General features: G+C 45.5%; 1 protein-coding gene across 1 annotated transcript; it reads right to left on the bottom strand.

Moving 5' to 3' along the window:
* Positions 1-448: 448 nt before the first annotated feature.
* On the bottom strand, positions 449-17,237 carry LOC119180315 (serine/arginine-rich splicing factor 1A). Its single transcript, XM_075885457.1, has 4 exons — positions 16,997-17,237; positions 13,080-13,243; positions 12,327-12,499; positions 449-863 (listed from the first exon to the last, which is right to left on the bottom strand). Exons 1-4 carry the CDS (start codon positions 17,161-17,163, stop codon positions 696-698), a joined length of 672 nt encoding a protein of 223 aa, XP_075741572.1. The 5' UTR covers positions 17,164-17,237; the 3' UTR covers positions 449-695.
* Positions 17,238-17,323: the final 86 nt, after the last annotated feature.

Genomic DNA, 17,323 nt, shown 5'->3' with positions numbered 1-17,323 from the left:
TTTTTGCTTTGCAAACAACACACCACAAACACTCATATTGAAATGTGCTTTTTGCCGCAGCTGGTGTAAGCTCAAGTGCTACCCGATTAAGATTGCATGATGTGCCAACATACAAATGAACAGGCTGAAAGTGCATGTGTATGCATACGATTTCTACATGTGCGCTACTCTGGTGACAAGAATAAAGGTGAAAAACAATCTGTACATGGCTTGTCACAAAACGGTGGGCTAATGAAATGGTGATGCAAAAATGACATTCCCACACTACAAAAGTGACAATTTAAGCAGTACTTGAATAAAGCACAAAAATTATTCTATGCATATGCACGAAAATCATTTGGAGATAGAATTAGTATGACAGCTGCTAATTCTGACTACTCTCATAAAGCTGGAATCCAGTTGCTAATGTTCTGCATCAATGATTGCCTGCGAACTCTACTTTGCATTAAAAAAATTTCTAACAGGGGACAGCTGACCTTCCAGATTTGAACAATGATGAGATGGTGGCCAATGCTACAGCCCGAAATTAACACAGTGCAACAGCACTTTGGATCAACCACAGCACTGCAAGAAAACAAAAGCAGTGAAGCTACAATGATTCACAAAAAAAAAAAAAAAAAAACCCTGGTCGGAAAGGTTGCCTGTGGAGCGCACAGTGCTGTCCATCGTACATCAGACCTCAAAATGTTCCCAATTCAGTTGGAGTGCGAGCAGGAGCGGGAGCGTGATGGTGTTCGTGACCCAGACCGGCGGGCTGGAGAGTACGTGGGAGAACCACGAGAGCGGCGTGGAGAGTAGCTGCGGCTTCGGCTGCGCGAGCGGCTGCTGTAGTCTTCACGCACCCTGATGTACGACACTTCACCCTGAAATGAATTGAGGAGCCCATCAAAACATCGCCACACACAGGCCCAAGTAAGTCGCAGCACCTTACAAACTCCCTTAGGCTTGTAGGCTGCCGTAGCACTAGCTGCAGTGCTATCACGAGGCAAGCAAAGGACTCCAGATTACTCTAACAAGCTGACGTTTATCCGAAGTACCGTATTTACTCGCGTAATGAACCCACTCGCACCAGTGCCATTGACAATCGAAACATTGTGAAATCAAGTCATTCTACAGTCGAACCCTGCAACAACGAAACAAATGGGGTGCAGAAAAAATTTCGTTGTAGGGAAATTATATTATATTACATTAATAGCAGATCTGAGCTGACAAAACAAAGGAACGTTTATTCTCAAAATCCAAAAAATTGTCCACTGCTTCCTATTCTTTCCCAGCAGCGTCACGACGCAAAAAAGCACGCTGAAACAACGCCTACAACCGCATTCATGAACGTACCAAACAGTTGCATTAACACGTTAACACCAGCAGCTGTCCGCCGTGAAAGTGCACCCAACAACGCCGACATAAAGGCATAGTATCGTGGAACGGAGACTTTTGCTTTATTCTATGCCATTCTTATCATCCATCGCTCACGGCTCGCTGGTTTGGTTGATGATGCGGATAAACAGCCACTCTGATTAGCTACCACACTGGCCAAGCGCGAACATGATAAGTATCGGAATCTGAAAAGGCATCTAAAAAAGTTTTGCGGGAAAGCCACTCACCACCGGCGTAGGCGCAGTGCTTGCACTTCTGAGCACTAGCGTTGCTTTATTCATTTTCTTCGCTATCTTTCCCTTCCGATTCTTATGAAGGTACGAGAATAGCTCAGTTGCTCTCTTCAGGCCTGGAGGTCTCGATTTTATATTTACGTTCATGATATGCAATAATGAAAAAAGTGCGTCAGCTCGTTGAACTAGTGATACATATGTATATTTATAGTAGGGCACACGTTACTTCGGCTTCTTTAGCGCAGTTTTTCCCAATTGCCTATATAAAACTACTTTTTACTCTTGATCGCTATCGAGACACTTAGAAATAGAATATTTTCATCGCGATGGGTTCATTCGTTCACTGTGCAAGTTAACCAGTTAAAGCTTTGTAGTCTTCAACTAGAGCGAGCTGGATAGCGATCGAGAGTGGCCGTGCGACACCCGCGTTACGCGTGGCTCTGGTATTACGCTCGTATTACAATCGCGGCTCACGACAATGGATGTAAATTGTTGTTCAACAACCCTGTCATGTCCAACATTTTTTCACCTTAAGGTTTCAAAGCTGCATTCAATTCACCCGCTAGCAGCAACACCTTGCCGATTCATATAGTTCTAGTTTCAATTTTCTCTAATTTTAGCGTTTCAGCCGCCAGACAAATTTAGACAGATGCAGCTGACACGCTGACCAACTATGCATGTATAACGTATTCACTACTGCATGTGTGCTTAATTCATAGTGAGCAAGTTTTGCAGTGCCGTGGATAGATTAAAAAAAATGGGGGGGGGGAGTGCATGAGCGTCAGCAGAGAAAAAAAGAGGCACTTGCGCCACTAAAGCCACAGCAGCACTTAATCTCATTTAAGCTAGACCAGTGCTCTCATCCTCCCTAAGCCGCGATTCAACAATGGTTTGCATTCCCAAGAGAAAATACTGCCGACAACCATGGCTAAGCGTTTATTCCTTCCGACTGAACACTAATCTTTCTATAGCAACACCCGCTGCACACGAGGCTAATCACATGGGCTCTACATAGCACGATTCAACACTGAATGCATTTGCTACCGTATTTCTATTCACATTGCTACATTAGTGAAGCCCGGTGAAAATAACAGTCATTGCCAACCCCGCCTAATATGCCCAGCGTTGGCTTCTCCAGAGTGCAAATGAACCACCTATGACCATGTGATGGCGCTCTGCAAATAGGGGTGTTGACCGCCTGTAGGCAGAGAGAGCAGCGCTCTGAAGATGGTGGCGCAACTCTGCTACTTAAAGGTAGCATATACAGTAACTCTGATGCTTGCCGAGCCGGTTTCTGGTGGTGCCAACGCGTACTTTAGACTTCGTGGACGCATAAAAGATTGGGTTTACTGCATAGCAATAAGTATCTGAGCCTATAATTGCATCATAAAATTTCATTAAAGCGGAACGATTGAAGAAAAAGTGTTTGTTGCGGTGACAATATTTATGCATTGACTCCCATGAGCCGCTGACGGGTTATCGCGAATTTTTCGTTGTAGCGGAGTTCGACTGTATCCCAAAATAATGATGCAATAAAAGTTAAAGCATAGTAAACCGTTCAGAGTAGTGTGAATGCGGACGACAAAAGTTAAAAGTCGCGCCTTTTTCGGTAGAGTGCCATCTGTCAAATGCAGGCGAAACCTCTCCCTATAGCGCTACGCAAGCACAGCAGCACAAGAAAGGAAAAACACATGCATGACCTACGTGATGGTGGGCGCGCGGCGCAGAAACAAGCCATGCACCCACCACTTTAGAGGCCATGCAAAGCACCCACCGCAACGATGGTGCATGCAGCAACATTTGTGTGGTGCCGCCATCCGACACTGCGTTGTTCTCGGGTTTGTTGTTGGGAACCAAGTCAGAAACACCTGCTGTGCAGTGCACGTTTGGCCGGTACGCTAGCTACACATCTGGTTTTAATTGTGCAGTTGGCCGAGCATGCGAACAGAGCGGCTGGACAAATCGATCCATGTGCATTTGTTACAGTAGAAAACAAGAGCTTCTGGCTACAAGAAGATTCGTCACGCATTTCGCGGGCCAAAATAAGCAAGACTGTTGTCCGAGGTTTTTGCTAACTCTTGCGACTTTCTCCCACGTAATGAACCCTCCCCCGAAATTGACGTCAACTTTTCTGTGAAAAAAAAAAATTCATTTAGCGAGTAAATACGGCATATAATCTCATGGCTTTGTCGAAATATCCTGACCAGAGACGGGGTCCGATCTCAAAATTTTGCGGATGTGCACTGTACAGTAGAGTAGGTCATCTCGCAACATGCGTAAAAATGCCCACTTTGTATGGGGAAGCATTATGGAGCCAACAATGCAATCCTCTCCGAAACTGAAGATCAGCTTGGCTTTTTGTACTGGCTCAAAGTTCGTACATGTTTCTAAAGCGAAAATTCAAGGCTATTCAAGGACTTTCCAGGACCTGTTGCAAGTTTTTCAAGGAATCAAAGCGGCATGCTAAGCTGGAATTCTTCACTCTAAAAATTTTCAAAAATGATAAATTTCATTACACTTACAATATATGGATATCACAACTAAAAAAAGGAGAGCATAGTATTAACAACTTCTCATACCCTCTCCATGGGGAGAGAGCACGATGTCATGTCGAAAAGTTATGGGCTTCAACCCGCATGTGTACTCGGGCCTTAAGGGGGGACACGGGTCTTGAAAGCGAAAAAATAGCGAAAAAAACGATTTTTCAATTTTGTTGTTGTTGCATTCAGGACATCTTCCTGCACGTTCTCGCAAAACTCTAGGCCTGTAAACAGTATAGTTTTCCCGGACGATCATATTTACTACGCGAACTTTCTAGTTTCGCTCGCGGTAAACGCCATAAAATGATCAGTTTCGCGCCGCCGCCGATTTGCAACCGTGCCACGGAGCGCAGCCATCTTTGGCCTCCTTTGAAACTGCATCCTTCGCCCTTTTTTTTCCGCCAAACGCGAGTTTTCAGTGATACGCTGTAACTGAATAATCAAACAAAAAAGAAAACGAAACCTAGCTATCTCATTGGCCCACAGCCGCCATGTGACAAAAGTGCGCCTCCTCATTGGTCCGTGGTTGTTTCCGGCTGCTTGCAGCGAAAACGAACTGCCGCCATTTTGAAAGAGAACATTGTCGTCTGTCGTCGTGCGCCATGCCTAACGGTTATCGGAAATTTCGCACCGTGCACAAGTTCGGCAAATCGCGACGGAAGCGTGTTGCGAAGCGAAGAAATGCATCGCTGCCTTCGACGGAGCCCGCTGTGCACCTTGGACCGGCATCAGATAACACGACAACGGCGGAACGCGAGCCGGCGACTGACGCGCACGCCCTGGACTTCGCCCCGACGGTTGCGGCAGCGGCCGTGCAGGACACCGGAGCTGCGCGGCCTGAGCGCACAAGATTGGACTCGACTTTTTTAACAAGTGCAGATTGTGCTTTGCGCGAGCAACAAACGCAGCAGAGACTTTCCCAGCTAGCGTCAGTACCGGCGACGGAAAGCAAAATGAAGTGCGTCGCGAGTGACAGTGCCCCGATTTCAACCACGGCGTATACGGTTGTTGACCTGGACGTTGTAAATAACCTGTTCGAGGTTGGTAGTTGTCGTGTGTGCCGTGGTGATCTAACTATTGAGAGGGACACGCGTGAGTACGGCATCGCCGTGAAACTGACAGTGTCGTGCAGCAATTGCGGTGAACTGCGATCGCAGTGGAGCTCGCGGAGAGTTGCTGGCTCGGCGACGTGCAATCCCTTCGAAATAAATATTCTCGCTGCACGGGCGGTGCAAAGCACGGGGAATGGGCAGACTGCCCTAAATGACATTTTTTCTGCCATTGGAGTTTCTCACAGAGGTCTTCACAATAAGACCTACCAGCATTATTTGAAGACCAAGCTGAACCCAGCTACGGCAAAAGCATGCTCTGAGAACTTGGCAAAGTGTGCTGCCGAAGTGAAACAGCTGTACAGTGACCTGAATTTTGGAAATCCGGGTAACATTGCTGTTTGTTTTGATGGCTCATGGCACACACGTGGACACTCTTCTCACATTGATATGGCCACCGTGATTGAGCTATTTACAGGATATGTGCTAGATTACGTGGTTCTCTCCAATTTCTGCCTCGGCTGTGAGTGTGGGCCGCAGCCAGATAGCCCAGATTATGCTGCATGGAAGGCACAGCACTTATGCCAAAAAAACACAAGCTGCAAGGCAGGCCAAATGGAAGTTGAGGCAGCAAAGATCCTGTTTCAACGTTCACTCTCTCTGCATGGCCTCAGGTATACAACCAAGCTCTGTGATGGTGATAGCCGCTCATTCATTGCCATTGGTGAAGCCAAAGTTTATGGCTTCATTCCTGTGGTAAAAGAAGTGTACACCAACCACATTCAGAAGCGAATGGGCACAGCGCTTCGCACCCTTGTGCAAAAGCACAAGTCAGGTGATGCGCAGCGCATTAGTGGTAAAGGACGGCTGACCGCAGACCTGATCACCAAGATCTCCAGCTATTATGGATGGGCTATCAAGTCTTTTGCTGGAGACTTAGATAAAATGCACAACGCAGTGTGGGCCACATTCTATCACATTACGTCGACAGATGAGAAGCCCAATCATAACTTCTGTCCGGATGGTCCTGACTCATGGTGTAAATATAACTCGGCCATGGCAAAAAACGAACCACCACCAAAAAGCAGGTACAACTTGCCAGAAGCGGTCAGCAGTGCACTGCGGCCCATTTTTGAGCGTCTGGCTGACAAGAAGTTGCTGCAGCGGTGCCTGAGAGGACAAACTCAGAACGCTAATGAGGCACTGCATTCAGTCATTTGGAGCCTCGCGCCCAAAGACAAAAATGCCTCACTATATGCAGTCGAGGCAGCAGTTGGAGAGGCTGTGATGAGGTTCAACCTTGGCACCCACAATGCCAGCTCAAGCATATTGCGAGAGCTCCAAGTAGAGCAAACCGCCAAGGGTAGCCGAAGGGCTAATGAAAAGGACTCCCAACGCACTATCAATGCAGAAAGGAAGAGGGGGTCATCAGCAGCCTTTCAGGCAGCTGCAAAGCGGAGGCAAAGAGGAAAGCCCCACCCAGATTATTCTCCAGGAGCCTTCCGAGCCACTGGCTGTTGTAATTTCGCCCATCCAGGAGAATAAAAGGCTTTTTTCACATGTCTATTAGTTTTAACCACTTTTCTCAAAACACTTTTATTGGCCGTCTCCAATTTTCTGGGTGGCTGTTGTTACCCTTCTAATCATCCAATTTTAATGGGTTTTTTTTTTGTCTTATAGCTAGACTTCCAAAGAGTGCAATATGCCTATAATACAATGTTTCTTCACCCTGAAACATTTTGAAATTTTGGGCAAACAACAAAGAATTCATGTCTCAATAAAAATTTTTGAACTTTTATAACTTGGGATAAAATAAATGTAGAAACACGAAATTATGCTTCTTGCACTCATTGAGCATTCAGGAATATATAATTTTTAGCTTGGTTATTGTAAAATATTTTTTTGCCAGTCATCCCAGAAGTGTAAAACAGAAAAAGTTGTATAAAATTTTTTCTTCGTGAGATACAGAAAAACTGGTTGCATATTTGAAATCGGCACATTAAATTACATATTACCTGCAAGTTTCATTACTCTAGTAGCAGTAGCAATAAAAGTTTTGCCCAAGGCCCATGTCCCCCCTTAAAGGGTCGTGCCACAATATTAGTGGCTTGTGTGCTCTTTGCTGCAAACTTAAATTATAGCTCCAATAAGCACGATACACGCACCAAGATTCATTTATTCTCGCTATATAATTTGTCGCTTTTTTAATATGGGCAATTTTCAATTCCTGTTTGTGGGGACGAAATTGTGCAGGTACACAGCAGTGTATCTGACTTAGTCACGTGATCACAAAGCTTTGCATGCGTCATGCTGAGTATTGTCAGCTCTTGCACACATGTGCCACAGAAGCACCTGCAAAACAATTTCGCCGCTACCTGCAGAAGCCGCGATGCTTTGCTGATATGTACGGGGCGGAAGTCACTCAGCAGACTACAGATCTGGAGTGACGTCACTAGAACTTTTATTGCCCTTGCTGTAGAGCTATGTCAGTGTTGGACGCACTCACGATGGGGCTCAATTAGAAGAATGAGCAATTAGGTACAACTGGGAAGTGACTTAATATATAATCTTATGTTGGCTATAACCTTGAAATTTGATGGCACCACCCCATCAAGAGTGCCTGCCGGCTTGTGCGCAGTTGACACTCGCAGCTCATGGCTCAACAACCAAGAAGTAAGAAGAGTGTCAGTGGTTAATTTACACTCATCCTGTGGATATATGTGTGTTCTTTTCTAGCACAGTTCTTGGTTTGTTTAAGCAGCACGCTTCCAGTGTCGAGCTACAACAGTCGTTCATCAGCACTCGACCTGTGCACTTTCTTTACATTCGTCCTTCGTGCTTGAGCGGCGCGTTGCATGTATGGGGTTGCTTGCCCTTCTTCGTGTGACATTGTAATTTTTCGCTATCACATTCACTGCTTCACCCTCACCATAAACCAACTTTTTCTTTTACATGCACTTTTGCAAAATGAGATCATGTGCGCCAACGCCCGATTAGTGCTTCAGAAATGGGGAATTTGGCAGGTTCTTACACAGATGTACCACATTTAGGAGGTCGCAATGTCGATATGAGAGTGCACTGCTCAGGAAATTCAAAGATTTTCAAGGATGGCAAAAAAATCCAGGACTTTCTCAAGGGCCTTGAAAATGCATTCTTCAAACTCAAGGGTTTTTAAGCATTTCAAAGACCTGTACAAACCCTGTGGCTCCTCGAGTTGCACTAGTACGGTTTTTATTGATTACTTAAGTCTTCGAGTGAGCAATCCATATAATGCCGTAACTAAAATTTCTTCAAAATAATTTCCCAAACCGTACATTTTACACATTTCTAGCATGCTCTTTTAACATATCACTTACACATCAAGAACTCAAGCACAGAAATGCACAACGACCACTAAGTCGAAGTGTTCTTCAAAAACTTATTTTAAAATGACTAATTTATAAATGAAAATAAATGCCAAAGGGGTCATTAAAAACTACAGGCCTCCTAATCACCGGCATTCATTGCACAGGACTGGGCCACTTCTCGTGTAGTCAGCGGCACACACTGAGCATCTGAGATGCATGCACAGCAATCGCAACAGACTGCTGATGAGGCTGTCCTTGGGTTACAAGTAGGAAATTACTCTTTTTGATGAAGTCCCTTCGCAAGTAGTTTCCAGTTTTTCAGACTGTTTCGCAGGCTGCCCCATCCGATGAGGATCTCCTCCGAGCATCCGATCTGTCCCAGTGAACAGTCACCCTTGCACTGGCCTTCATTAGAAAGCACTAAGAACTCTTTCAGTGACTGCTTGAGCCCTTTTGTTTCGAACGCCTGCAACATGCTTATGAGCAATTTAAACCACTTTTGCAATGAATCACATCTGCCATACCCAGAGAACACAAGACATGCCAATACTGTACCTTAGACCGGGGCAAAAAAAGTTTGCGATAAAAACATCAGTGCCAGTGTGCTTCTCTCATGGTGGCAAGACAACTGAAATTCTGTGGTAGATCCAGCACTAATCATAATAGTAATAATACACATATTTGGGGTTTTACATGCCAAAACCACGATACAATTATGAGGCACGATGTGGCGGAGGGCTCCAGAAATGTGATCTGCTGTTCTTCATGTACTGACGACGCCTGGGCCTCTAGCATTCTGCCAACATCAAAATGCGACCACTGCAGCACGGATCAAATTCTCAACATTCAGGTCAGGGGGTGCTTTTCATCTTGTATTTCTTTTCATACATACAGTGGACTCCTCTTGAACGGAACTCGATGGGGCAAGAAAATTTGTCCCGTTGATGAGAAGTTTCATTTAGGCAAAGCCCACAAAATGAAAACATGACTATTTCAAAAGCACCAATGTTGCTGACTGAAAAAAAAAAAAAAAAGAAGCATACAATACTACTATAGCTGATTAGAAAAAAAAAACTTTGCTAAGATTACTGACTCAGAAAAAAAGAAATGATAACAGTTTGGTTGGCTTTGTTCAGAAAAAAAGAAATGATAACAGTTTGGTTGGCTTTGTTCAAGCATTTTTTCACAAAGTTAGAATGTATGGCCGAAAGGCTGGGCAGGAAATCCGTGCCACCATCGTGTTCAAAGTAGCGCTGGAACAAGATGACAGCATCTCTTGCTGCACTGTCCCGCCACTGCAATGGGCTCAGGATCACACACACCATCTCATCACCACTTCAGCACAGGTCCTCATCTCGAACTTCAGCAGCAAGTTCCTGAAGACTAACCTCGCGGCATGCGGCGAATTTTTCATCAAGTGTTTCATAGTCCACCCGCGTGAAAGATGACTGTGTCACCTGACTGATTGATTTATATGTGGGGTTTAACGTCCCAAAACCACTACACGATTACGAGAAAAGACAGTGGAGGGCTCCGGAAATTTAGACCACCTGGGGTTCTTTAACGTGCACCCAAATCTGAGCACACGGGCCTACAACATTTCTGCCTTTATCGGAAACGCAGCCGGGATTTGAACCCGCGACCTGCGGGTCAGCAGCCGAGTACCTTAGCCACTAGACCACCGCGGCGGGGCGTGTCACCTGACTGAAGAGAGTATCAGCCTCCTCAGCCTCGGCAATGTTGTCTTTGTCATCTGGAAGTTCTTGTCTAGAAAATCTTGCATGGTGGAAGCACCTTTGCACAGCTGATACTTTCACACATTCATAGGCATTGGTTAGAATGATGAGCTGAGAGAGAGTCCACATTGTAATCTTGTCTGCACAAAGAAGCATTCGCTGGAGGACTTGGCAGTGGTAGAAAACCTCCAGCTTTTGAATTATGCCCTGGTCCAACAATTGAACGATTGCGGTCGCATTTAATGGCAGGAACTCTAGGCTGATCGATTTGAGTCTATCGAGTTGACCGCGAGTAGGGCATTGATCAACGATAAAAATAACCTTCCTGTTCTACTGAGTAAACCTATCCTCTTCGCGCAACCATGTCTCCAAGATTGCTTGTGTCATCCAAGATTTCCCGTTCACGTGGTACGTGACAGGCAGCGTGCACACAACTTTGAAGCAGCATGGGTGCTTTGCTTTCCCCACAACTAACATCTTCAACTTTTCGCTACCTATGTTGGCAGCTACTAGCATTGTAATACGATCTTTGCTTCGCTTTCCTCCCTACAGGTTTCGCCCTTGTAAGCAAGAGTCTCAGTAGGGAGAGCTTTATAAAACAACCCCATTTCATCAACATTAAACACGTCCTGTTGATCGTAGGCTTTCAAAATTTCTTGCCACCTCCCCTGTTGCCAGTGACTACAAATCTCTGTTTACAGCCGCACTTTTTCCAGGAACTGTCTGAAAGACAAGACCGTGCTGCTTTTTACAACGGCTCAGCCAGCCATCACTCAACCAGAAGTCCTCGATCATCATCCGAGTAGCTATCTCTTTGGCCTTTGCTTCCATGTTAGGGCCGCGGATCGGGAAGTTCGCACTGTGCGCTCGCTTGGACCAGAGGAAAAGAACATCTTCGATTTCTTTCTATGCCGTCGTTCTCATCCGCATTCTGTCCGTAGCAAAGTTCCCAAGTTTTACAGCTTCTTCAATCTTCCCATTGTTCTTGAGTATCCTCGACAGAGTGGACTTGGGAATATTGAACTTTTTCGCAATATTCGTCTTCGAAAGGCCATTGCGGTCAAGTTCTTGGATCATTTTTTATTATCATTGCGAGTGAAAGTGCAGTGCTGCCGTTTTTTCGGTTCCATCTCAAGTTCACGACGAGACGTCGATCGCTGGATTGGCTTGGCTAGGCTAGCTTCGGTCTATGTTACATGGTTGCAAGACTGCCGTGGGCACTTTCGCCGTTCATGGATTTCTGCCCGTTTTAGTTTCATTTTTAACTGATGTAAGCAAAAAAAATGTTCCAATTACCTGAAACTTAATAAATATATAGGAGACCAACCAAATGTGCCTAGATAATTTCGTTTATGCAACGTTTCCGTTTAACCGAGTTTCGTTTAATGGGATTGATTTGATTGATATGTGAGGTTTAACGTCCCAAAACCACCATATGATGAGAGACGCTGCAGTGAAGGGCTCTGGAAATTTCGACCACCTGGGGTTCCCAAATCTGAGCACATAGGCCTACAACATTTCCACATCCATCGGAAAAGCAGCCGCCACAGCCGGGATTCAATCCCGCGACCTGCGGGTCAGCAGCCGAGTACATTAGCCACTAGACCACCGCGGCAAGGCTCGTTCAATGGAAGTCCATTACATTAGCTTGGAAAAATGAAAGGACCTTGAACAGGGGGTGTTGCTGGAGCCAGTTTCTTGACAAAAACAAGACCACTAGTCAAAACATTGACTCCAGCAACACCTCCCGTTCAAGGATATTTTTTCTCCAGGACTATTTTCCCAGAACTTGTCTTATTCTATAGCTCAACCTAGGTACAGTTAGTTTACTAATTACTGATGCCACTATTGCATGCTACACGTGGCTATCACAATGAAAATTTTGCACTGGTGGTTCCCAAGTTGACGAACACCCTTACAACTATAGCCAATTGTAAAAATAATCCGTTCTGCAACAAATAGTCCCTACAGAAGCCCGAACTGCTATAAATGGCATTTTACTCAAACAAAATCTCCATTTGATAACCCAACAAGTCTATCTCACCTCATGGGACCGAAAGCGCGAGTCATCCAGCTTCTTGACAGCATATTTCATGTCCTCATATCGGAGGAACTCCACGACACCAGTACCATCCTTGAACACATCAGCATAGCAAACATCACCAGCCTCCCGCATGTGATCCTTCAGGTCCTGCCAGCTGCCACTAGGGGGCAAACCTACACAAATAAGCAGATACAGATTCCTCAAATACAGCTAAAAAAAAAAAACTGCTTCGGGTATGAAGCCTGTTGAGTACTGCAAAACAGCACTGTCAAGGCTCACTAAATGAAACTATGAGGTGCATTTACAACTTGGAGTCAATGTAACAAGTAAAAAAAAAGAGTTGCTCAAGGGAACTGAATGAAATCCTAGCCAGTTAGTGGTCATAGACCAGGTTATAGGGCAGAATTGGCAAATTAAGCAGGAATTCCAAGCGAGCCAAGTTCATGAAACAAGCTCTTCCCAAATCTTCTGCACAGTTATTCAGTTTGACACTATCACATATGAAACACCTATTCAGATTTCGGATCATGCATGTACAGTAAGCCAACTTGCCCAGATAATGTAAAATGCAGCACAGCTGCAGTCTTCCAATAGTAACACATTTCAGATACTGGATAGCAGAGCAAAAAATACTGCCCCAATTTTTTAAATCTGGCTATACGTTAAAACGTAGGCGAAATCTGGTGTGATTGCCAGATGAGGGCCCTGGAACTTGAGTGTCTGACGACTGCTGCACTTAGGAACCCTACGTACCTGAAACAAGAACTCTGTACTGAGACCTCCGGGCAGGGGGACCTCTGCCCCTGCCGGGTCCCATGCTGCCTCGCCCGGGTGCAGAGCCCCGGGGGAATTCCACACGCAAGCGGTAGCCATCATAGTCATAGCCATCTCGGGCTTGCACAGCATCCTCTGCATCTCTGTCACAGAAAAAGAAGCAAAGTGGTCAAGTAAAATCAGATTGTATTCTGGAAGTTTGTGCGACCGCCTTAAAAAATCACCGATATACTGCACAATAATGAAGAAGCATGGTTTAAGGATAGAGAAAGAAGTGCTAACTTGACGTGCAGAATATTAGCAGATGCGAATTAAAGAGACAATAAAGTCAAATAATTCACGTCAGTGAAAGCTCAATGCATCACAGTGCCCTACTTACCGATAAAATCAGGTAAATGTCTGAGATACATGCGTTGCAGTAGGAAAATTTCAAAATGATCTTGAGGACTTCAGACAACCGCATAAAATTAATCACTAGTAATCTATCTAGCTGCACTAAATAAAGAACCTTCCGAGCATCAAGAGACTTAATAAAATGCTGCCTGTTCGTCTCCGATTCATGAAAAAGAGAACCGCCAGACGTTACTATGGGTAATGGCACGACTTGTTTAAAAGTACAACTTTCACCCGGTTAAACTGGACAGCTTGTGCTATCTAGCGGGGCCCAGTTAAACCAAGCACGCCTGCCATTTTGAAGGCCATGGCTAAAAATTGTTCAATGCCCGTTGTTGATGCTGTGGCTCCTGCTACTTTCCCTTTTACTATATTGTCAGCGGCCGCGCATTAAAGCTGGGCAATGTGCACAACAGCGACGCGAGACGCTACATTGAGGCGAGTAATTTGAAGCGAGTCAGCCCGTTGCGGACAACTGAAACGAGATTTTGTTTTAAAATAAGCCCTTCCTTGGCACAAATGTAGCACTGCGAGGTTTCTGGACCGCTATTTTCAACAATCGTCGACTAGTTGCCTTTCCTGTCCCTTTAAGAAACACCTTACCAAATCAGGCAACACTGTTACAATAAACAGAAAGTGATGTAATCATTACTGCAAGTTTATAACCATAATTTGTTTGGCTAAGGGGTCCGTTCTGGGCTATGCCACAAAATGTACCAAGAGCAGATACAGGAGCAAGTTGGCATTACATCTGTTACATGTTTGCGGTGTGTTCAGTTTGTCCATGTACAATAAACAGTGCGAGTACCTAAAAATATAGTAGTTTCCAGCTATATGAAAGGGAACACAACAATGCGCTTCCAGAGCCATTACATTGTGTGCGGATATGGATATGACTTATTTGCAAACAGGCCCGTTATGCGGGACATTCGGCGGTATAAAGAAACGTCGTGGTCGGTGCTAGTGGCAAGTGATCATAATCTACTTTTAGTCAGCAATGCACACACTTCATCAAAAACCCAGCTCTACCGTTTCACCACTTTGGTTCAGCACTACCAAAGCTGCGGAGTGTAAGAAAGCCACACGGCTGCACAATGAAACGTAGTTTTATATATAAGTGCCTTGAAAATGGCAGGGTTGTTTAAAATTGGCATTTGTTTGGTGTGTGTTGCGCTAAATCAATACACGTTATGTTTTTTTTCTTCATCGCATTTATTTACTTGTGTCGGTTTACCGGCAGAAACTATGGTTACAAATCAACATGGCAGCCCCTATGCATGATTGATTTGATTTGTGGGGTTTAACGTCCCAAAACCACTATATGATTATGAGAGACGCCGTAGTGGAGGGCTCCGGAAATTTAGACCAGCTGGGGTTCTTTAACGTGCACCTAAATCTGAGTACACGGGCCTACAACATTTCCGCCTCCATCGGAAATGCAGCCGCCGCAGCCGGGATTCGAACCCGCGCCCTGCGGGTCAGCAGCCGAGTACCTTAGCCACTAGACCACCGCGGCGGGGCTGGCAGCCCCTATGCAGAAGCGACCACCCAATTCGATCTGAACTTGCTCCCACTAAATCGCCACAGCACTGACAGCAACAAATAAATTGTGAAATCAGCCATCGATTTGTTTCCTCTTGCTCTGAGGATGAAGCATCAGGTACATTGGGTCGTTATTAGCGAGATATGCTGCTTGCGTAGCCGTATCTGAGAAGCCCAATGCGCAGAGGCCAGGGCTTGGGCTGTGTCGCCAGACCAACGCTGCATCTCCAAATATCAGACATGCAACCTCGCACGGCGTTCTGCACGTGTCGGATGCTCCTTCGGTGAAACAAAAAAAGATACAAAAGAAGCATTGCTGCGAGAGATCCGAGAAAATGCTTCGATGGAGAAGCAGTTATGCCAGAGCCACGAAGAGCGTCAAAGTGAAGTTATCCTCTGGCATGAGCGTCTACCGATGTTCAGTAGAGCCACAAGTCGTTGAGATGCCAAACTTCCTGAAGTTGAAGTCTAATGGCTTGTTTGGCAGTTTTACGTATTTTTTAAAAGTTAATAAACCATCCATGTTACACGCAATGAGCGTGCAAGGACAATTAGGCGAGCAGACGACACGGCACAGATGAATACATGTGGAGGGGCTAATTGCCTTTCCTATTGGCTGGGGCGCCCAGTAGCCTCCACAGTGCTGATAGAACTTCTGGAACAGTATAGTTCAAACACACATACGCCCACGGTCATAGGAGAATGCCATTCGGCAAATAATGTAGGAAACTGATATGGGCCAACATCTACTTGAATGTGCAAAACTACTCAATGGGCTGCAGTGCTGCCGATTACTCGTCCTTTAATGATACATAAGACGATATTGCATGATACTCTCAACGATATTGCATACCATTTCCAAGCACGCATGCACAGGTCAGCTGCGAAGAGATTTCTATTTAAGACAGCAAATCGTGGCTCATTTGAGACGAAAACGTACTTGCAAAGTATTTCACAAAGAAGAATGTGGTACAGTCCCAGCGTACCACCGATTTCATAAGCGCGCATTACCCGCGTGACGCCCTTGGGTAATTCAGTTACTAAAATGCAAAAATTGTCTGGAGCGACGGGCTTCTCGTTATGCGCCCCCCCCCCCCTTCGGACTTCGCATGTCAATCATTCCCAGCGAGCGGCTCCTAATTTAGTTTTCTCGACCCACACCTATTCGATGCGCTGTCATTCGTGTTGCAAATCACCGTTGTCCACGTTGTCCAATACAACCAGACAAACCAGCTGTCCAATGAAACAGCTGCAACTCAGCCATGTCGGGTCCCTTATTTTATAAAAGGCGCTTCCGTCCACGCTCTTTGCAGTGCGAACAATGCCGCGATGGCATCTTCCGTAATTGCAGCCACCAACAGCGACTTTCCAGCAATATCGATAGACAGAAAAATAAAAAAAAAGACTGCTCTCCTACCACTACTGATAGCGATATAGAAGGGGGTGGTACGCAGCCGCTTTATCTGTCTGAAGTGGCGAAAGTTACGCTAGAGGCTGCTGCAAGTCTGACGACGTGCAAAATTGCGTTACAACAGAAAAATATGCTTACATCTGCAGTAAACAATGTTCTTTTACAATGCACACATAACAGTCAAATGCCTGTGTGTGCTCCACGAGCTTCGTCATGGCACAGTTCCGACATTTCCGAAGTAAACGCGCGCAAGCCCCCGCATTCGCGGTAAAGATTGCGACAGCAAGGCGAGTCACAAGAGGCAGCTACCCAAGCAATGCAACACGGAAAAAAATATATAAATGTATATCTAGGACAACAGCGCTAGACCAGAGCACCAAAACAATAGGGCAAGGGTGGTGCCCGGGCCGAAACCTTGAAACAGCTCAATGAGCACGAGTGCCGCCCCGCAGCGAAAACACAGGTGTTAATTACCACTTACTGCAGTCTTCCAAGTCAAGCGAATTCTAATGCACTAGCGCGCGCCTACAAGATTACGTAGGACGCTTACCTGGGGTCGTCGAATTCAACAAAAGCGAATGGCGGACCCCTGCGGTTCTTCAAGTCGATGAAAGTTATCTTGCCGAATTTGTAAAACAAATCCTCAATATCCTTGCTCCTGATGTCCGGGGGCAAATTTCCGACGTAGATCCTGCATTCGTTTCCTCGGAAAGACATGATGTCGAAAGATTGCCACCGATGGAACGCTAAGTACACGAAGACGTTTTTTGCTGCGCAATCGCAAGACTGTCGCCTCCCCGTCGCGTTTTCTCGCGATAAACGAGAACGCGCGAGCTTTGTCAACAAAATTATTTTTAGAATTAAAACAAAAAATGCA

This window comes from Rhipicephalus microplus, unplaced genomic scaffold (genome assembly GCF_043290135.1).
Source record: "Rhipicephalus microplus isolate Deutch F79 unplaced genomic scaffold, USDA_Rmic scaffold_152, whole genome shotgun sequence".
NCBI classification, from domain to species: domain Eukaryota; kingdom Metazoa; phylum Arthropoda; class Arachnida; order Ixodida; family Ixodidae; genus Rhipicephalus; species Rhipicephalus microplus.
Note: the sequence above shows the minus strand (reverse complement) of the source record. Positions and strands in the feature narration are given on the sequence as shown.

Excerpts from the sequence above, each read along its gene's own strand:
- LOC119180315 (XM_075885457.1), bottom strand. The coding sequence starts at position 17,163 with ATGTCTTTCCGAGGAAACGAATGCAGGATCTACGTCGGAAATTTGCCC. Across the intron at positions 13,244-16,996 it reads GTTGAATTCGACGACCCCAG|AGATGCAGAGGATGCTGTGC; the intron begins GTAAGCGTCCTA and ends TTTCTGTGACAG. Across the intron at positions 12,500-13,079 it reads GTACAGAGTTCTTGTTTCAG|GTTTGCCCCCTAGTGGCAGC; the intron begins GTACGTAGGGTT and ends TTATTTGTGTAG.